The sequence below is a fragment of the Echiichthys vipera genome, assembly GCF_963691815.1.
Source record: "Echiichthys vipera genome assembly, chromosome: 21".
Classification (NCBI taxonomy): domain Eukaryota; kingdom Metazoa; phylum Chordata; class Actinopteri; order Perciformes; family Trachinidae; genus Echiichthys; species Echiichthys vipera.
The window spans coordinates 23,134,963-23,152,703 of NC_139846.1; the positions used below are offsets into that span (position 1 = coordinate 23,134,963).

General features: G+C 43.2%; 1 protein-coding gene across 1 annotated transcript in view; it reads left to right on the top strand.

Annotated features, from left to right (window-relative positions):
• The window catches only part of LOC310963498 (uncharacterized protein), a 64,065-nt gene that overhangs the window by 26,384 nt on the left and 19,940 nt on the right, over positions 1-17,741 (top strand). Inside the window, exons 18-22 of the mRNA XM_083936359.1 lie at positions 2,676-2,711; positions 8,449-8,493; positions 8,588-8,641; positions 14,442-14,495; positions 17,300-17,353. Coding sequence (XP_083792485.1) covers positions 2,676-2,711; positions 8,449-8,493; positions 8,588-8,641; positions 14,442-14,495; positions 17,300-17,353 — 243 coding nt within the window. The remainder of the gene's footprint in view (positions 1-2,675; positions 2,712-8,448; positions 8,494-8,587; positions 8,642-14,441; positions 14,496-17,299; positions 17,354-17,741) is intronic.

The following is a 17,741-nucleotide window of genomic DNA, read 5'->3' on the forward strand; positions in this document are numbered from 1 at the left end:
CCGCAAACGTTTTATATATCGTTTTTCGCGGATCATCCAGATGGATGCAGCGTTTTGTGAGCCTAAAATGTTATTTACTGAAACCAGGGTCCCAGAGTGGATAAATCTCAGAATGCCATACTTGTGTTTTACCACCCCGACTGAGTTCCTGCGCAGTGCTGATGCATAAGAGGAGATAGGTGGAGAGACAGACGTTAGCATAGAAACAGTGACATGTGTCTGAGAAGTATGAACAGTTATGTACGCCAAGCTAGACATAGGCTAAATGACGTTAGTAAATGCTATCTATTAGTAAGTTTGCCAGTCTATCAACATGTAGAGTGTACTCCATCCTGTTAATCGATACTGAAGAGACGGACGCATTCACGGGAATCTGTTGCACACGCACTGACGGGCCCCGAGAGTGAGCTCCATGGTGGTTGGGGAGGGGCGTGAGAGTTGTAAACATTCAAAATCTGAATGTCCCCTCGATGTGCCCGACTTGCCAATTGCAGCTTTAAAAAAAGCAAGACAGGCACAAAACGTGTGACACGATTCACACAGTACAGTAAATATGTACCCCTAAAAACTTTAATTGATGGTACAAATGTATTGTTAAGTACAACCGGTGCTTTGTTGATCCCTGATGCCACAAAAGCCAGAGAAAATATGATGTGGTGTGCATCTGGGACACTACAACAAAAGCCTGGTATATGCAGAAAACATATTGTAACTTAACAAATGAATGCCTTGCAGTACCAGAATATACTTTACAGCTTGTTTCTCATGTTCATTGCCGGTGGCAGCGCATTACCGCGGTACACGCTGGAATACGTTCACATACCACTTGCGTCATAATACATTCAACAAACATAGTTAAACAGTATAGCGAGGTCGGAGAGGAAAGCCAAGCGGTGGATCTGGTGTCTTGCAGATGGTTTCAACTTTATTTGCGTGTTGTGTTGTGGCTCAAAATGTGTTTGTTTGCTGCTGTTCATTTTGTTTTAACAAGTTCCCGCCTCACTGCGAGATCTCTGACCACAGGACACAACTGCTGTTCATGCGTCAGTATCACTGCCACAGATAAACTCACGACACGCCATATCCACACAGTTCCCATAGATGCAAGCAGCACAGAAGATGACTTGTTCTCCCGGGTTTGATTTACTTATTATAGAAGAGGAACATTTTTTCATGAATCTAAACCACTACAATCCACTGCACAGGTGTATTTTTGCACAGTGTACTATACATGTTAAAGCCACTGCCTTTAACAATATGTGTTGCAGCATATTTTGAATTTAAAATGAGACAGTCTCCGTTGAACAAGGTGTACAATAAGAGACTGCAGAAGATTCAAAAAGGCATGTGAGTGGAGCTGGAGTTTAGGTTTCGTATGGAATAATCTGACTTTGTCTTCAGTTGTTTCTGGTAATTCTTGCTTAATTACTTGACTTAAAAGGACTTTAAGTACAGTGAGTGGCCATAATACTAAAATATATAGAAATAGATTTTATTGTGTCATTATCTTTGCTTTGCTACAGTATATTTTATTTCTTTTTTTAAATATATATAGTTCTACCTCACAAACTCATGCTTTTTATTTATATTTACTTTTTTTTATGTCTGTATTCCATTAAAATATGTGCAAATTAAACATAAATATATATATATACAGTAATAACAGTGCACATAACAGTGTAAATAATACCCTAAAGTTAATACTGTATGAACAGCATGAACATGTGCATCAGTTACAGAAGGCATTGCATCGTAGTCAGACATTATATACAGAATACAGCTGGAGGTATGATTATGAATACACCAATGAGACAGAAATGCCGATATGAAACGTAGTTGCCACCCTTTTACATCTGTATCTGTCACACAGGGCTTTCAACAACCATCCAAATCAGAGTTACACGTTCAGAGCAGGTAACCGTGATGTAGTAGAACAATCCCCAAACCTAGGGAGGAGGTTGCTGTGGATGGTTTGGTCAAACCGCACACACCGGACTTTCTCCCAGGAGGCGCGGTTCAGGTCCCGTTTCTGTTTCCCGTTCCTTGTGAAAGTGAACTTAACTACACAACAGAGCTACTTAATTAACCCAAACCCCAATCTTTTCCTGAACCTAACCATCTAGGTTTGATGCCTAAACCTAAGTTCACAACGTTAACCTCGTGTTTAAACTGTGACTGTGGATCTGTATGTGACGAGTAATGAACAAAAACAGGTTTGAGCCGGTCAGAAATGTTGAGACTCAACTTATCTGTGGTTTGCAGAAATGCCAACATTCATTACATTGGGTTGGAGTGTACGTACTTCAAGAATACACTATATGTAAGCGTATATAGTGTAATTAAGTAACTATATATGCAGTAAAATGTTTAACTAATTAATTAACTGACTTGCTTACAAGCCAGAACCATGCATTTCCCTTTGCTTTACAACATGCTGAGTTATAGTAAGTATAGTATCGCATAGTACAGTATCGTAAGTACATGTAGGTCCACCATATTTGACATGTGTGTTATTTTATTCGTATCCTCTGTTCAGCTGTCGTCTTTGCCAGGAACGTGTGAATACAGATATTGAAAGACTACTGTACATGTGATGCTATTGTGCTGAGCTCGTCACAACACCATCCAAAAGGTGAAAGGTACTGACATGTCTGTTGTGTCCTCAGGGAGTGCAGGGAGTCAGCGGTGCTGCTGGAGCTCAAGGCGCCCCGGTGAGTTGATACTATACGTATTACAGAACGCTGTATAAAGTTACATTACAGTGTAGACGTGTGATATCTGATTGTTGAAGCTTTCCGTTATTTGATATTGAGCTAATATTGAACTACTCTGTGCAGCAATTACAAGTCAAAAATGTTGACAAAGATCAGTGTCTATAAATACTTGTGTGGCTGCTGATGAATGCAGAGACTGCTTACAAAATGATGTTAAAGCTGCAGTCCGCAAGTCTGGCAGATCGAGTTGGGCGCACTCACACTGTCCATCCGTACCGTGCCTAAGCATGCTTCACGGCTAAAGTTTAGTTCGTTGGACCACTGTAAGTACAACCGTACCGCACCCAGGCACGGACTTTAGTAAAGCACGGATGCACAGGTACAGGCACGAGCGTGCACATGGGTACGAGCGAGAGCATTGACAGTGGTCGGATGTCTAGTTATACGCGTCTGCTCCCTGTGACAGACATTTAAAAAGATGCGGCGAACGGTTTGTGGTGGTCTGATGCGGATGTGAAGTGTTTGCTGCAGATTTGGTCAGACAATACAAAATTCCGAGGGGTGATGACGTATAAGCAATACACATTTGCGCCGGGGCCCGGATCAATTCAAGTAGTGTGAGTACAAACGGGCCTGGTCTGCGGGGAAAGATGGAGGGGGAGTGGAGGACAATCACGCTAAAGCACTGGGAACAGTATGAATGGACAGTGTGAGTGCGCCCTCAGTCAAATTTAGAGTGTGTACAACTCTCACGCCCCTCCCCCTCTACTAACAAGCTCCTACGCTCTCTCCAATCGAGTTCTCGTCAGTGCGCGTGCACCAGATTCCTGTGAACGCACCATGTCTTCTCTCATCAATAAACAGCATGGAGTACAGGCTACACGGGGGTAGGCTGGCTAACTTACTCATAGACAGCAACTGCTAACGTCATTTAGCGTAGGCCTAGCTTGAGGCGTGTGCCTGTGATATCGTAACATGCGTAAGCGGGGAGGGGGGATCTGTGACGTGTGCACAAACTGCTCCTGAGAATCAGCTCTGTTCTGAGTGGACAGGATGATACGGGCGCTGAGGCTTTTTGCAAAACATACAACAGGCTCTTCGTGCACGTAGGGGCGCGGGTTTTCTTTTTAAGACCGGATGATTTATGTTGTTCTATCAGAGCAAAGTGTCGGCTTCAGTGGATATGATCAAACAAACGTTGCCGACTGGGACTTTAACTCAGCATTCTGTACATATAACTGTTTTTTAAATGGCCCCATAAAGATTTGATGGAAAGAATAATCAGGACATAAACATGAGTGCTCAGATTCATTGCTGCTTTTACGCACTGCTCTGTGCTAGTAAACTCACTGCCCACACACACGTACACACAAGTGCACACACAAGGACATGCAGATTGGGCAAATCTGTCCGAAGCGTTCGTGTCTGCCTGAGCAGTGAGCCGTCGGGTTGGATTACCTGCTGAAAGAAATGATTTCAGAATGTTTTCCACAACAATTAAATAAACCTTGGAAGAAAAGACGAGACGACCTTGTTTCTGAATATCCAGTGAAGCACATTTATTATTTATATTTATATTTTAAATATCAAAATCAATTTAAAATATCAACAACACACAGTAACTGTTGTTATGCCATGTTTATGCACTCTAAATGTTCACACTTTAACATCCTGTGTCTGTGAGCGTCAGACTGGTTAAGTCATCACTGTCACACCCCACAACCACACACACACACACACACACACTTTATAGGAGGTAGCGCGGAGAGCAAATAAGCATGGAGACACACACACACATACACACAAACCTGGGGAGGGGGCTGTTTTTCCTGTCTTTTCTAATTACACAGCCTTCAGTTGATACCCAAACACCCAGTTTGTCTGGCACGTAAACACACGCAGAGATCCGTAGGTCCACAGTAGCAGGCAGCGTTGCCTGCAGAGCAGCTCCCCACTGCATCCTAAAACTGAACCTTCCCTTTCTAATCAAGCTGATGTTTACAAAAACTGTGATGGCAGGTGCATCTAACAGAGATTGCATTAAGCTATCTCCGTGTTCATTTCAGGGTGTTTGATCATCACACAAATGTAGAGGAAGAACGAGGTCGTGGGTACAAGTGGCCGAAATGTGTTTCCTCAGGAGGGGGGCTGGAGTCTCCCTTAGAGAGAGGGGGAGAAGTTCAGCATCCGTGAGGAACTCGGAGTAGAGCCACTGCTCCTTTGTGTTGAAAGGAGCCAGTTGAGGTGGTATCTAGTAAGGATGAACCCTGGGCGCCTCCCTAGGGAGGTGTTCCAGGCACGTCCAGCTGGGAGGAGGCCTCTGGGAAGACCCAGGACCAGGTGGAGAGATTATATCTCCACACTGGCCTGGGAACGCCTCAGGATCCCCCAGTTAGAGCTGGTTAATGTGGCCCGGGAAAGGGAAGTTTGGGGTCCCCTGCTAAAGCTGCTTCCCCCGCGACCCGACCCCGGATAAGAGGCTGAAGATGAGATGAGATGAGACAAATGTAGACACAAAAGCGCAAAGAGTTCACACGAACAGGTCCGTACCAAATGCTACGAAAAGTTAAGTCATGCTTGTGGTACTGGATTTAATGCCCCGGGCTTGTGTTGTGTGAATAATTTCAGACTTCATAGTATTTATTTTATGGCATTAGTCCAGAACTGTTTCCATGAGCTGTGGTCCAGTCTAAAAGTCCTCTTTGTTCAAAGTCCTCTCACCCTTGCTGCCTCATCTAGCCTCTCAGTTCGTCTGTCATCCTTCCCTTTTTCTGTTTTGCCCTCTGCTCACCTCAGGGTGAAGGTATGACGGTGTTTCCATACCCAGGGTCTGCTAAAGACAGATCACATACCCTCATCCATCCACAAAGTTGCGGGTATGCTGAGGAGAGATGGATGACTAAGAGGAAGGTTACAATGCAGGGCCCGCTGCACTCTAATGTGTTTGTGAATTATTTATCACCCCGATCAGTGCTTATGTTTTCACCAGAGAAGCGGATGCATCTCTTGTTTCAAGTATCAACTCGGGACGTTCTCCTTGGCACCTAAAAAGCCACAGAACTCAAATCGGTGTTAATGGTTTAGTACTAATCGCAGTGAATCCACACTGGAATCTGATATTAGTTCTACATCACAGTCCTCCACAATCTAACAAATCATTTGGATTAGATGAGATTAGTCTGTTTGGCTGTTCTGACATTACTATGCGACTGAAATCTTTTACAAACAGACTCGCAGAGGAAGACGGAGAGTGCACAGGAAGTCTTCTTGATGCAAAAAGCCCTGATGTTGTTGTTGAAGTAAAGCCACCGTGTCAGACACCCACTGGTATTCGGATCTATCAGACTTATTTAAACCCAGAGGATTACACTTTACTTTATCGCACGTACACACAAGGCAAGTTTATCTGTAGTGGAATCATCAGTGCAGGTTCACGTAGTCTGAATCCAGAGCACTTTGATCCTCCGGTTTGATCTGTTTGTATTTGCATGGCAGTCTTCAACAGAGCCTCTTTTCCAAAAAGCCTCCAGCTATTTATTCCTAGATCATAATCCAACACCTGTTCGATAATGCATTACATGACAGGACATAGCATAATGTAACCCCCATTCATATTTTACATAATGTACTTATATCAGTGCCATATCCTGTGTTTACTCCTTGCCGAGACACAAAAATAGACTTACAATGGTGCTAATAATTGGATACGTCCATCAATCTGTGTAAGGGACATTTTGAAAAGAAATAAACATGAGAAATAACAATAAAAGAAATTAATGGAAAGTCTGCAAATCGTGAAAAGGAGGGTTTTATTACAAAAAGCACATGCAATAAAGAAAATACAACGTTTATATTGTGGAACCTGCTTTGTTTCCATTATATCCTCGAGCAAAAAGTCCAAAAACAACATCCATGCAAACAGTGTTGTGTCTGACTCTCCAGCTGACCAGTTTCTTTGGCTTTGATCACAGAAGTGTGTCCTGAAATGATCACAGTCAACTGTTTGTTGGCTAGATGGAGGTAACTGTAGGTCGATGATCTTTAAATGATCTTGGGGGCAAATTCTAAACACGATGAGTATCATCACCTTATAAAATCGATTTGCCAAACGGGTTAGCAAAGAGTTGCTTCTTTACACATCCGGCAGACACAAGAGCAACGTTAGTGTTCATTTGGAGTCGTGTTGGATTGCCCAAAAAGTACAAAGAAACAACTGTATGTTTCCATGCAAACAGTGTTGTGTTTGTCCAGCCTTGTTTTTTTGGCTTTAGATTTCAGAAGTATGTCCTGAAATTATCAAAATCAACTGTTTGTTGAGGTAGCTGTAGGTCGATGATCTTCAAACTGAGATGAACTGATTCTATGGCCACTTGGGGGCAACGAGTATCTTCACCTTATAAAATAGTCATGCCAAATAGATTAGCAAAGAGTTGCTTTTTTACACATCAGGCAGACACAAGAGCAACGTTAGTGTTCATTTGGAGTCGTGTTGGATCGGCAAATACTCTGGCCACCAAGTCCAACATTCACTCTCCTTTTTGCTCATTTTTGGGGTACACCAACGCCCGAGGGACATATCTGTCTTTTTAGAGGCTTAAAGTGCAACTCCTGTGAAAAACGAACCCGACCGAACGAATCGACTCGTATGGCTTGCCTCTCAATATGGACGTAGCCGGCTGCTAAGGCTTGTAGCTTGGGAAAACAGTCTTTTTTTAAATAAACTCGGGGTTTGCTTAATACATTGTTGGTGCTTCGTGATAAAAGCAAGCAATCTCCATTCAAGGTAATTCTTCCAATCATGTCACACAGTTTTCATTAACGAAATTAGTTGGGTGATTGGAGCTTGAGGTTAGATTGTTCCCAAGGTAAAAAAAAAAAAAAAAAGCTATCAAGGTTAAAAGAAAGACAGGAGAGTTTAAAAACCTACAATACAGTTCCATGGCAACTGAGCGAACATGATTATTAGCCAGTAGGTGGACCCTGGGTAAGACAGCAATCACAGCTATATGCTGCCAGTGTAGACACTATGTCCATCCAGCAGAGCATCAGTGAATGGAAGGCTTTTGCACACAGTAGTCTGTATTTTTTGCCCAAAAATTGTCACAAAGTTAAAAATAAATACAACCTTGGATCCATCAGAAGCCGTTAGATCACTCAGATCCACCGCACATGCAGACGTCATCCCCCAAACCACCTGGTAAACTTTGTCTCCCAGCACAAAGCACTTTACGACAAAGAGAGGCAGTATTTAAATGATCATTTTATAACTCAGATGACGAGGAGATGGACGAAATAAAGGATGAGGACAGCATACAAACAGAGAGGGAGAGCAACAGTGTAGGGATGGAGACAGAGAGAGGGAGGACAGCTCGACCCATGCAGGTAGCCACGGTGCCAAATACAAGCTGCGGGCGGAGAGTGGTGACAGCCGGGTTCCTCCAGTGGAGAGAGGACCTGAGAGAGAAGGAGCATGACGCAGCATTTCGCCTTGTATTGGGAAAACATACCGAACATAGCGTGCAAGGTTCCTGCGTGTAAGGATTTTGTATGACGGATTGAAACAACGCATATTAAACATATGGACTCAATGTGCACACATGGTCACAGACCATTTCTGTATTTAAAGGACAAATGTTGCATATTAAAGCATTTATAGTACGTTTAAAAGTTCAGAATAAAGCAATTTTATGTGACATGACTTAATCTTGTCACACCCTCACTGTGTCGTCCTCAGGGTGTCCGGGGACCTCCTGGCGAAGCGGGCCCAGAGGGACCTCAGGTAAAATTGCGACCTGGTCGTTAATTAAATTAAAATTAAAGTCATTTCAGTTCATCGGTTGTTTATTATCTGTGTTCTTCAATGTCCTTTTTAGGGAGAAGGGGGCTTGCCGGGGCCGCCAGGACCATCTGGACTGAATGGGACACTGGTTGGTACAGCATCGTCACTCTTTCAGTTTTCTGTAATAACTCACTGATGACTCCCAGTATTACCTAATTTGTTTCAACAAATACAACTAGTGCAGGGGTTCACGTGTCTTGTTGCCGCACCGGTGAATTCTGCTAATTTGCACCACACACACACACTTCATACTACACTGGTTACATCGACAAAGACTGACATAAAGTGAATCGACCTTACAAAACGTAACATGAGTAAAACCTTAATACATTAAATCATCCATAAACATTATTTCTGCCTGAGATTTTCACGGCAATCAAGGTTACAACTACCAAGATCCCACACACACTACTTCACATTGGCGTCATGTTTTGATTGAGAGACCCCTTGAGGTGATTTTCCACCGTGGGTCCTGGAGCTGGATATGGGTCCCAGCGCTGGAGGGAGCCCAAGCTTGGAGCTCTGCTGTGGAACACTATCTGTCTCGATAGATGTGGGTCTGGATTTCCAGGCTAGTACATAGGGACTTTGGCATGAAGGTAAACAGGAAAGAAAATCCACTGCCTTACATAGTCTTGACTAATTAAAGCATGGGTGTCAAACTGATCCAGTAAAGGGCCGTGTGGCTGCAGGTTTTCATTCCAACCAATCAAAAACACACCTGGTCCAACAAGTCAACTGTGTGAAGACAGTTCAGGTGATTGAGTAAGTCGAGTCAGGTGTGTTCTTGATTGGTTGGAATGAAACCTGCAGCCACACGGCCCTTTACTGGATCACTTTGACACCCCTGAATTAAAGGTTAATGATTATTGTCCCAATTGGCAGTGGAGAAAGGACAAATATTACCTTGTGCAAGAAACCTAGACTACACTGCCCACATGGGCTTTCCAAGAGGGATCATAATGCTGATCCTATTTCCAGTCCATCCTTACTCATCCCACATTCAACCCTTATGGGATCTACATTTAAGGCCTATTCTAAGTATGTGAGTAACAGGGTCCACCGGTTCTCCTGTCGTTGAGCAATGTAGTCTTATCTCCCAGAGACTACAATTCACATTACTGTCACAGCAGCAGGCTCGTAATGAGATCATTAATTTAGCCCAGGCGCCATATGAGTCCATTGGATTTACTTAGCAATGCCATTAAGGCGGTGAGTGGCTGTTAATTTAGAACCAAAGTCAGATGAGTGTGTGTAGATTTACGCCTGTACACACAGTCAGGGCACCCCCCTCTGGTAAACAAGATTACACACGGCCAGATGCAATTACAGCTGAGCACTGTGAATACACAGCCCTCTATGGTGATCATAGGGCAGTATGTTATAGATCTACTGCCCTCCTGTGGTCAAAGTGTGACAGTGCATATAGATGGAAGGAAAGGCATTTAACACACATTACAAGACACATTTGCATCGTGGAAACCATTTACATGACTTAATGGACGGTCATGGATAAAGTTATCAAACAGAATTTTTTTTTATGTATCCTGATCCAACATCAACATGAAACAACATGAAACTTAAAGACCCTCTCCAGACATATATAAAGACATATACTGTCAGGCCCAGGCAGGAATGAGGACTCAGATGTGGAGGTTTGCGGATCAACACTGAATTTATTGGCTTGACGACAGGAAGGTGGCACAGAGCAAAAGCCACAAACAAAAAAATCACTCCGCACAGGAGGAACAAAACAGGGACCATGCGCGGACATTTAACAACAACAACAATGGCGGTGAAAGGTTCACGTTGGTGTGATGCGGAGGTGGAGTGTTTACTGCAGATTTGGTCGATGAAAAGATTCAAAAACAGTCGACAAGACGCACAAAAACTCAGAGGTCTATGGAAAGATTTGGAAACAAAGCGATGCATCGCGATGACGTCAATCAATGCGTGTGACATGTTACGACGTGATGACGTATAGGCAGCAAGAAGCATTCTCCGAGGCCCAGGTAGTGTGAGTACATACGGGCCTGGAGTGGGGGACAAGTACCCTAAAGCCCGGAGCACGGTGCGGAAGGACAGTGTGAGTGCGCCCTAAGTGATCTAGAAGGCTTATGTAGTGGGAGCGTATCAGTGATATACTTGGGCCCTAGACCCCTTTAAGCCCATTCTTAGTGTTTGTGCACCGGAGACCTCCTGTCAAACTCGGCGCATACATTATTCTGCATCGAGCTCAAACAGCAAACTGTACGAACAGGAAAAAGAAACATGCTTTGACTGTAGGAGGACTTTAAATGGATTGAATATAGATGCCATCAATCCATATTTCTAGGCAACATTTGGCTCATACTTTCTCTGTGGCCTTAAAAATAAAAATAAAACAGCTACAAGCTTATGTAGTCTACTGCATAGATCGCAGCACAGAGGTCAACTCCACAACCACAAGCTTCATCTTTCAGTTTTCACCCCCTTCTATTCCTGTCAGCTGCACGCTGCTATGACGTTATGCCTGCAGTGACTGACTTATCTGGCACACACTTACGTACACAAACACAGTCCCAAACACAGTCCGGAGGAGGAAGTAGGATGATGAGCCATCGCTTGTATCTAGGCAACCAGATATAAGAACTATACATAGACGTCAAACTAATTGTCAGTTGACCCAGCCAACACCAATCAAATTTGGCATTTCAAATGTGCATACACCTGGTTTGACTTTTTATTCATCAATAGACATTAAACTGTACGTTTGTTATTGCTTGAAATGATGTATTTAATTTCCCTATGTTGTCAAAATCACTTGTGAGTTAGTTTCTGCAGCAAACTATCAAAGTTGTAATGGATTGTGTCAACTTTACATAATGAAAGGGCTTAAAATGTGTAAATGTCAACACGTATCATTCAAGTCCTTGAGCTTTGAAACCTTTCATTTCTGAACTGTGGAACTTTGTTATGATTATAAAATATCAAGAGAAAAGGCTCCCACACACTGAATAAGTGTTCCCACAGAATGTTCTACTGAATATGTAACGAAGGAGATCTGATTTGACCAGGCGTGCACCACAGCTCAAGCCATCAATTGTGTCAACATGTAACTGTAAATGTAACGCTGACAGCCACCCGAGCTATAGTATGATACTGGAGGCAGCGTAACTATCTAACTTAGTTATTTGGCGTTAAGAATACAGTTACTTTCTTTTCATCTACACTACGTTATTCATCAAGTGCCTCAGGGCGCACTCACACTGTCCATCCGTACCGTGCCCCGTGCTTTAGGGTACTTGCCCCCCCCTCTCCCCCCACGGGCCAGGCCTGTTTGCATATACGTCATCACGTCGTAACAAGTCACACGCATTTATTGACATCATCGCGATGCGTCGCACATAAAGGGACGTCAGAACCGCCGTAGGCCTCGCGCTCGTACACGTGCGCACGCTCGTGCTCGTACAAACATGCAAACGTGCTTTACTTAAGCCCACCTCTCCCAAACGGGCCGTGGACGGCAAGCGTACCGCGCCTAGACGTACGCTTGCACTCACACTGGTCAAACGAACTAGACTTTAGCCATGAAACGTGCTGGGGCGTCTGTACGCAGACATCAAGTCATGCAAGTCTCATGAATCAAGAACCCATTGTTTTGAAAATGACTAAGAATTTGAAGTGGTACATCTGCCACCGTCCTCAGGTGGTCATGTGCTGTGGCATGTGAAAATTGAAAGCTTGACTTCTTGGCTTCTTCTGGGATTCACACCTGGCTTTGAATCAGGTGAAGTCTATTATTCTTTCCATGTGTGTGTGCGTTCTTTTCCTAATATTATTTTTTGGCTTTCTGCAGACACACCTGATATAATATTATAGTAACAAACATTTTTGGATGTTAAACTAGAATTAGGATTGATTGGTATTCATATTTAACCTGGCAAGTCTGCAACTGCTCATTAAATCCTGATTTCCGAGGGGTTTATCAACGGTACAGACCAAAATGCCTCTGGACAGAAAACTGGATAGACGCATAACCAATCAGAGCAACACATGCAGTAACAGATCCTTGGTACATATTTGATTAAATCTGGCTGGTTTCACAGTTTGATCTGAGTTTCGTGAGACTGGTTATGTTCAGTTAGAGGAGAGCCGGTACGATTGAAACGGGGGAGGAATGAAACACAGTGATTGCCTGGAAAGCTACGCAAGTCTGACACGTCAAATTTCATCACTACGGTCAGCCCGCAAGACTGACCAACCCTGCAATGATCATGTAACGGCGTCATACCGTTCAAAAGTTATCCCCTCGAACCTGTTTATGAATGATGGAAGTAAAATCTTCTGTGATGTGTTTTTTGTTTCATGCCATCGGTTTAAAGGTTTTAATGTCAGAGGCCACCATGCCTAATTGTGGTCACATTGCGTGAGTAAAACCTGTAGAAATTACCGAATTAATTAATTAACAAATGACTAAATGTTTTGCAATGAATGACAACTGCTTTGAATAAGAGACTGAACAAAACATGTTTATAACATGCATCAACAGATTAATCACCAAAGAGAGAAAAAAATGCCCATACATGACAGGATGTACAACTGTACAAAATATTTTTTTGACCTATTTAATGATGTGTGATTTTAGCAGTAACGAGTACACTAGTGTGTTGTCTGGTATGTTGCATAAAAACAACAGTAAGTTCAATAGTTTCTGTGTAAAATATGTTGTTTCATTCGTCCCGCGTTTCTGTTTCATTCGTTCCGACAACCCGACAAATGTCATCTCGAAGTTCAGAAACAGCATAATCATCCGACTTATGTATTTAATTACACCTGTAACTACGAGAACACACGTGTGAATTATTAATCACATGGTAAAAGTATTTGTATAGGTAACGTCGTCTTTGAAAAAGAGGTTTAACTAAAAAGTGTTTCAATGGAAAACGGACTAGTCTTCTGACTACGCAAGCACTTTCACACTACTTGTCATATTCACCCATTCACACTGATGGCAGTGGACGTCTACATACCATCTAATCTAATCAGTCACACCACATTCACACACCCATGCACAGCACAGAGAGATATTCAGGGTGCAGTGTCTTGCCAAGGATGCTTCGACATATGGACCGGTGGATCAAACTGCTGATATCTCGAATTGAGCCACAGTCGCCTCCCCAGCCTCAATTGACGCAGCTGTCCCCTACTTTATTCAAGCATGGCACTCGTCTGTCAGTCATCGTCTTAAACCCACCCCACATGAGATAAACGGTTGCAATTGGCCCGTCGGATCCCAAGTTGTTTGAAATCTTTCTGAATGGGAGGGGAGCCAGACCAACTGACAGAGCAATCATGAGTCATGAGCTTGACAGATCTGTCTGGTTCCCTGGCTTATAAACAGCATCCTAGGACCCGTATCAACAAACGTTCCTATGTCTGCATTAATATTACATTTATGAAGATTATCCATATAGTCATGGTGTGGCCTTTAATTGAAAAGAGGTCCCATTACCTGTTTCTCCCTCACAGTCAATCAGATCACCGGATAGTAGATTTTTTGTGTGTGTGTGTGTGTTGGTGAAGGCATGTGGGGAAATCAAGCTGGGCTCTTGATACAGCAGAAGGCTTTGTTGAATATGCAAACTGCTGTGTTTGCCCGTGCAAAGCGTTTAAGTGTGGACGTGCATGTGTTTGTGTGTGAATGTGTGAGTGGACCTGAGCCATCTCATTTCTCCCTCAGTGCCTCCTGACTAAGCCGTCACACACTCTGTCACATTGAGCCCAAAGCACTGTGCCTGTCTCTTTCATCTCATTCTCTCTCTCTCTCTCCCCCTCATTCCCTTCCTCTCTTGTCCCTTCCCTCCTTCCCCTTGTCCTTCTCTCACCCAATATCTCTCTCCATCCAGGGAATCCAGGGCCCCCGGGGACCGCCCGGAGAGATTGGCCGAGATGGTCCCAAGGTCTGTGTGTTGAACGTTATAATTAGTTATTATGCTAATGGCCTGCTGCACCCAAGCTGCTGGGCTATTCACAGCCTGTTCTAATGCTGTGCCCTCCCTCCCTGTTCTCTTGATGTTCCCGTAGAGAAAACTGCATTTTGCTGAGCGGGAGGCAACTTGTTTGGAGTGAAATTGTTGGTGTTTATGAATATGTGATAAATACTATTCCACCAAGGACAGTTCATATTTGGACTGCGGGTGTGTGTGTACACTTATATTTCTGTCCTTTAAAGAACAAATTGACTCTTTAAGACAATTATGCAGTGGGAGTTTTAGCATATTTCACTTAATAAGGAGTCTAGTTATATATTTAAGGGGTACTCCAGTGATTTGCTATTGCTTTTGTTAAGTTAAGGGATCTGCAAGCGACAAATGTACAAGAATGGTGCACCAGAGACTGATATCCTGACTGTAAAGTCATAATCCGTAAGAGTTGAGATACCTTGTTTCTAGCGGCCTCTTTGGCGGTAAGATATAACTGCAGGCGAGCCCGTTCTTTCAGAGCCTCCATCTTGTCGCAGTCACTGTACACTTTTTGCTCTTTTGTAAATTTCATTGACGCCAATTCACATCTGTGTGTAGTCCGTCCCCTAAGTGTTACCCTCATAAATCCATACACACGCACATGACTCAAAAGTTGGAAGTCCGCGATTTCCGACAACAAGTGAACACAGCATAACCGGCAGTGACAAGCTCCACCGGCAGACCAACCCCAACACTCAGTTGTAATACTCAGCAAAGAGGCAACAAGTGCTTTTGTTAGTGGGTCATGTGATACATCACCACTGTTTTAACTCACTCTTTGATAGATATTTAAACGACACTTTAAGACCCAAAAACCTGCAGAAATGACAACTAACCTTTATCTGTAAAATCAGCGGCATGCTCCTTTTTGCAAAGACTAGCAGAGTATTCATATTTCCTGACCTTGAAATTCAAACTTCCCGTCTCTTTGTAAATTGTATACTCGGAGCAGCAACATGCGCCACACAAAGAAAGAAGGAGAGCGGGTGAACGACTGGAGTTTCATGCACCTGTGCTCTATGACAGTGTGCTGAGAACGAGGACCAGCCAAACGGCACCAGATAATTTGGTGATGTGATCCGTCAATCAGCATACATAAATAGATAAGCACTCTACATAAATAAATACTTGAAATTATGCACGCCCTAACACCTGTACAGGAACTTCCCTATCAGGCTGTGTTCCAGCCGGAGCAGATAATTGCAGAGGGGACGCACAACCTATGAAGTGAACGGCACCATTACACACAATGATCCACCGTGGTTACCTTGATTACATCATGCATAGCCAACATCTGGCTGCTTTTAAAATAACTGCAGCTGTGCACACATCAGACTGGTGGTATGGTCCTTGTTTACCTGAGTAGTCCTAAGAAAGTGGACCCATACCGTAAGTCACACAGTTCTGGTCCCTCTTCCTACACATCCGCAAACACCAAAGCACACGGAGCAACATCTGCACTCATCACGGCTTTCCTACAAACAAAAAACAACAACATGCAACTCTTGATATCTTCAGTTTAAAATGAGACTACGGGTGGTTGTGAACAACTGATTCGAAATCTGGCGTGCACCAAACTACTGCGCTCTGGTCTGCCTCGAAGGAGTGGTCTCGGTAGTAAGCAAGGGGACTTTGGAGAAGTGTTTTTTCATTCTCGTGTTACAGCTGTTAACGGAGATATCACGGACAGTCGCTAACAGCCGACAGCTAACATTGATAAATAACATCGGGGCAGCACAGTGAAGGCATTAAAATGTTAATGTTAAACATCAGCTGAAATGAAAAGTCTTTCTTCAGGAGTCAAGCATTATGATCAAGCATTATGACTTAGGAGTCTCCTCTGTATAACGGGGTACCCAACTCTGTTAAATGGATCAATGTGTGAACAGTCAGTAAGGCTAGCATTCACTGGACTTCAACAACTCCACCAACAGCGTGTATTTTCTGAGAAACGGGACTTTGGAGTAGTGTGTTTTCGTTTTTCTCTATAACAGGCTGTAAAATTAGAAGAAGAAGAAGAAGAATTACTTTATTAATCCCACAATGGGGACATTTTTTCACACAGACAGGCCCGAAATACACACACATGCACAAGTAGGACCTATATACATGCACTTAATGGAGAGATGTTGGGGGTTAGGTGCCTTGCTTAACAGCACCTCAGCAGTGCCCAGGAGATGAACTGGCACCTCTCCAGCCACCAGTCCACACTCCATTCATGGTCCACACAGGGACTCAAACCAGTGACCCTCCAGTTCCCAGCCGAGTCACCTGTTGATATTTACGTTTTCCTGGTAGCAACTGAAGACTCATTATTTTGCATCATTTAAATAAAATAAATACAAATGTGTTAAACATAAATTCAGTATTGTTGCTATAGATGTGCATATTGCTGCTCTGAACCTCTGTCTGAATCAACACAGCGGCATCATTTTTGTACATGCAGAAGCTGTCTCTTATCTAGAGCCATTTTCATTATGCACCACTGTCATACCTGATGTGATTGGCACAGCTGTAGCAGGGGAGACACCAGTAATGACGGGCTGGGAGGATAGTGATTAATCACCACATGCGCGTGCTGTGATTTATGCTGCTCTCTGCACAGCATGCAGCACTCTGATATGGTCTCACTGACCTATGTGCCGGTCTTTGTGATGGTTAAAATAGAGCCCAGACAATTAGATGTGTGTGTGTGTGTGTGTGTGTGTGTGTGTGTGTGTGTGTGTGTGTGTTTTATTCAGGGGAAGTGTGGAGATCCAGGGTTCACTGGTCCTGTTGGTCCACCAGGCCAGAAGGTGAGTGGAGCAGTGGAGCAGTTTTTCACCACTTTCCAACTCTACATCTTCCTTTCTCTATTATCTCTTGTATTTCTTTCTTTCTTATTTCTTTTTTGTATTTCTTTGCCTATTTTAATCTCCTATTTTTTTGTTTTGTTCTAATGAAATCATAGAGATTTAGACCATATCAGAGTATATCTTTAAACAAGTGAAAGAACACACACAGACACTTCTAAAGCTCAATATGTGTTTTATTGTACTATGGATTATGTGTTTTCTGTAATGCCTATTTTATTTTATTTTAATGCTCTTACATTAGATAATTATATGCATTTACTGCACATCTTTTTTTGCCCAAAGTGTCTGGTTTCAGAGTTAGTGAATATAATAGTACCTTAATATAATA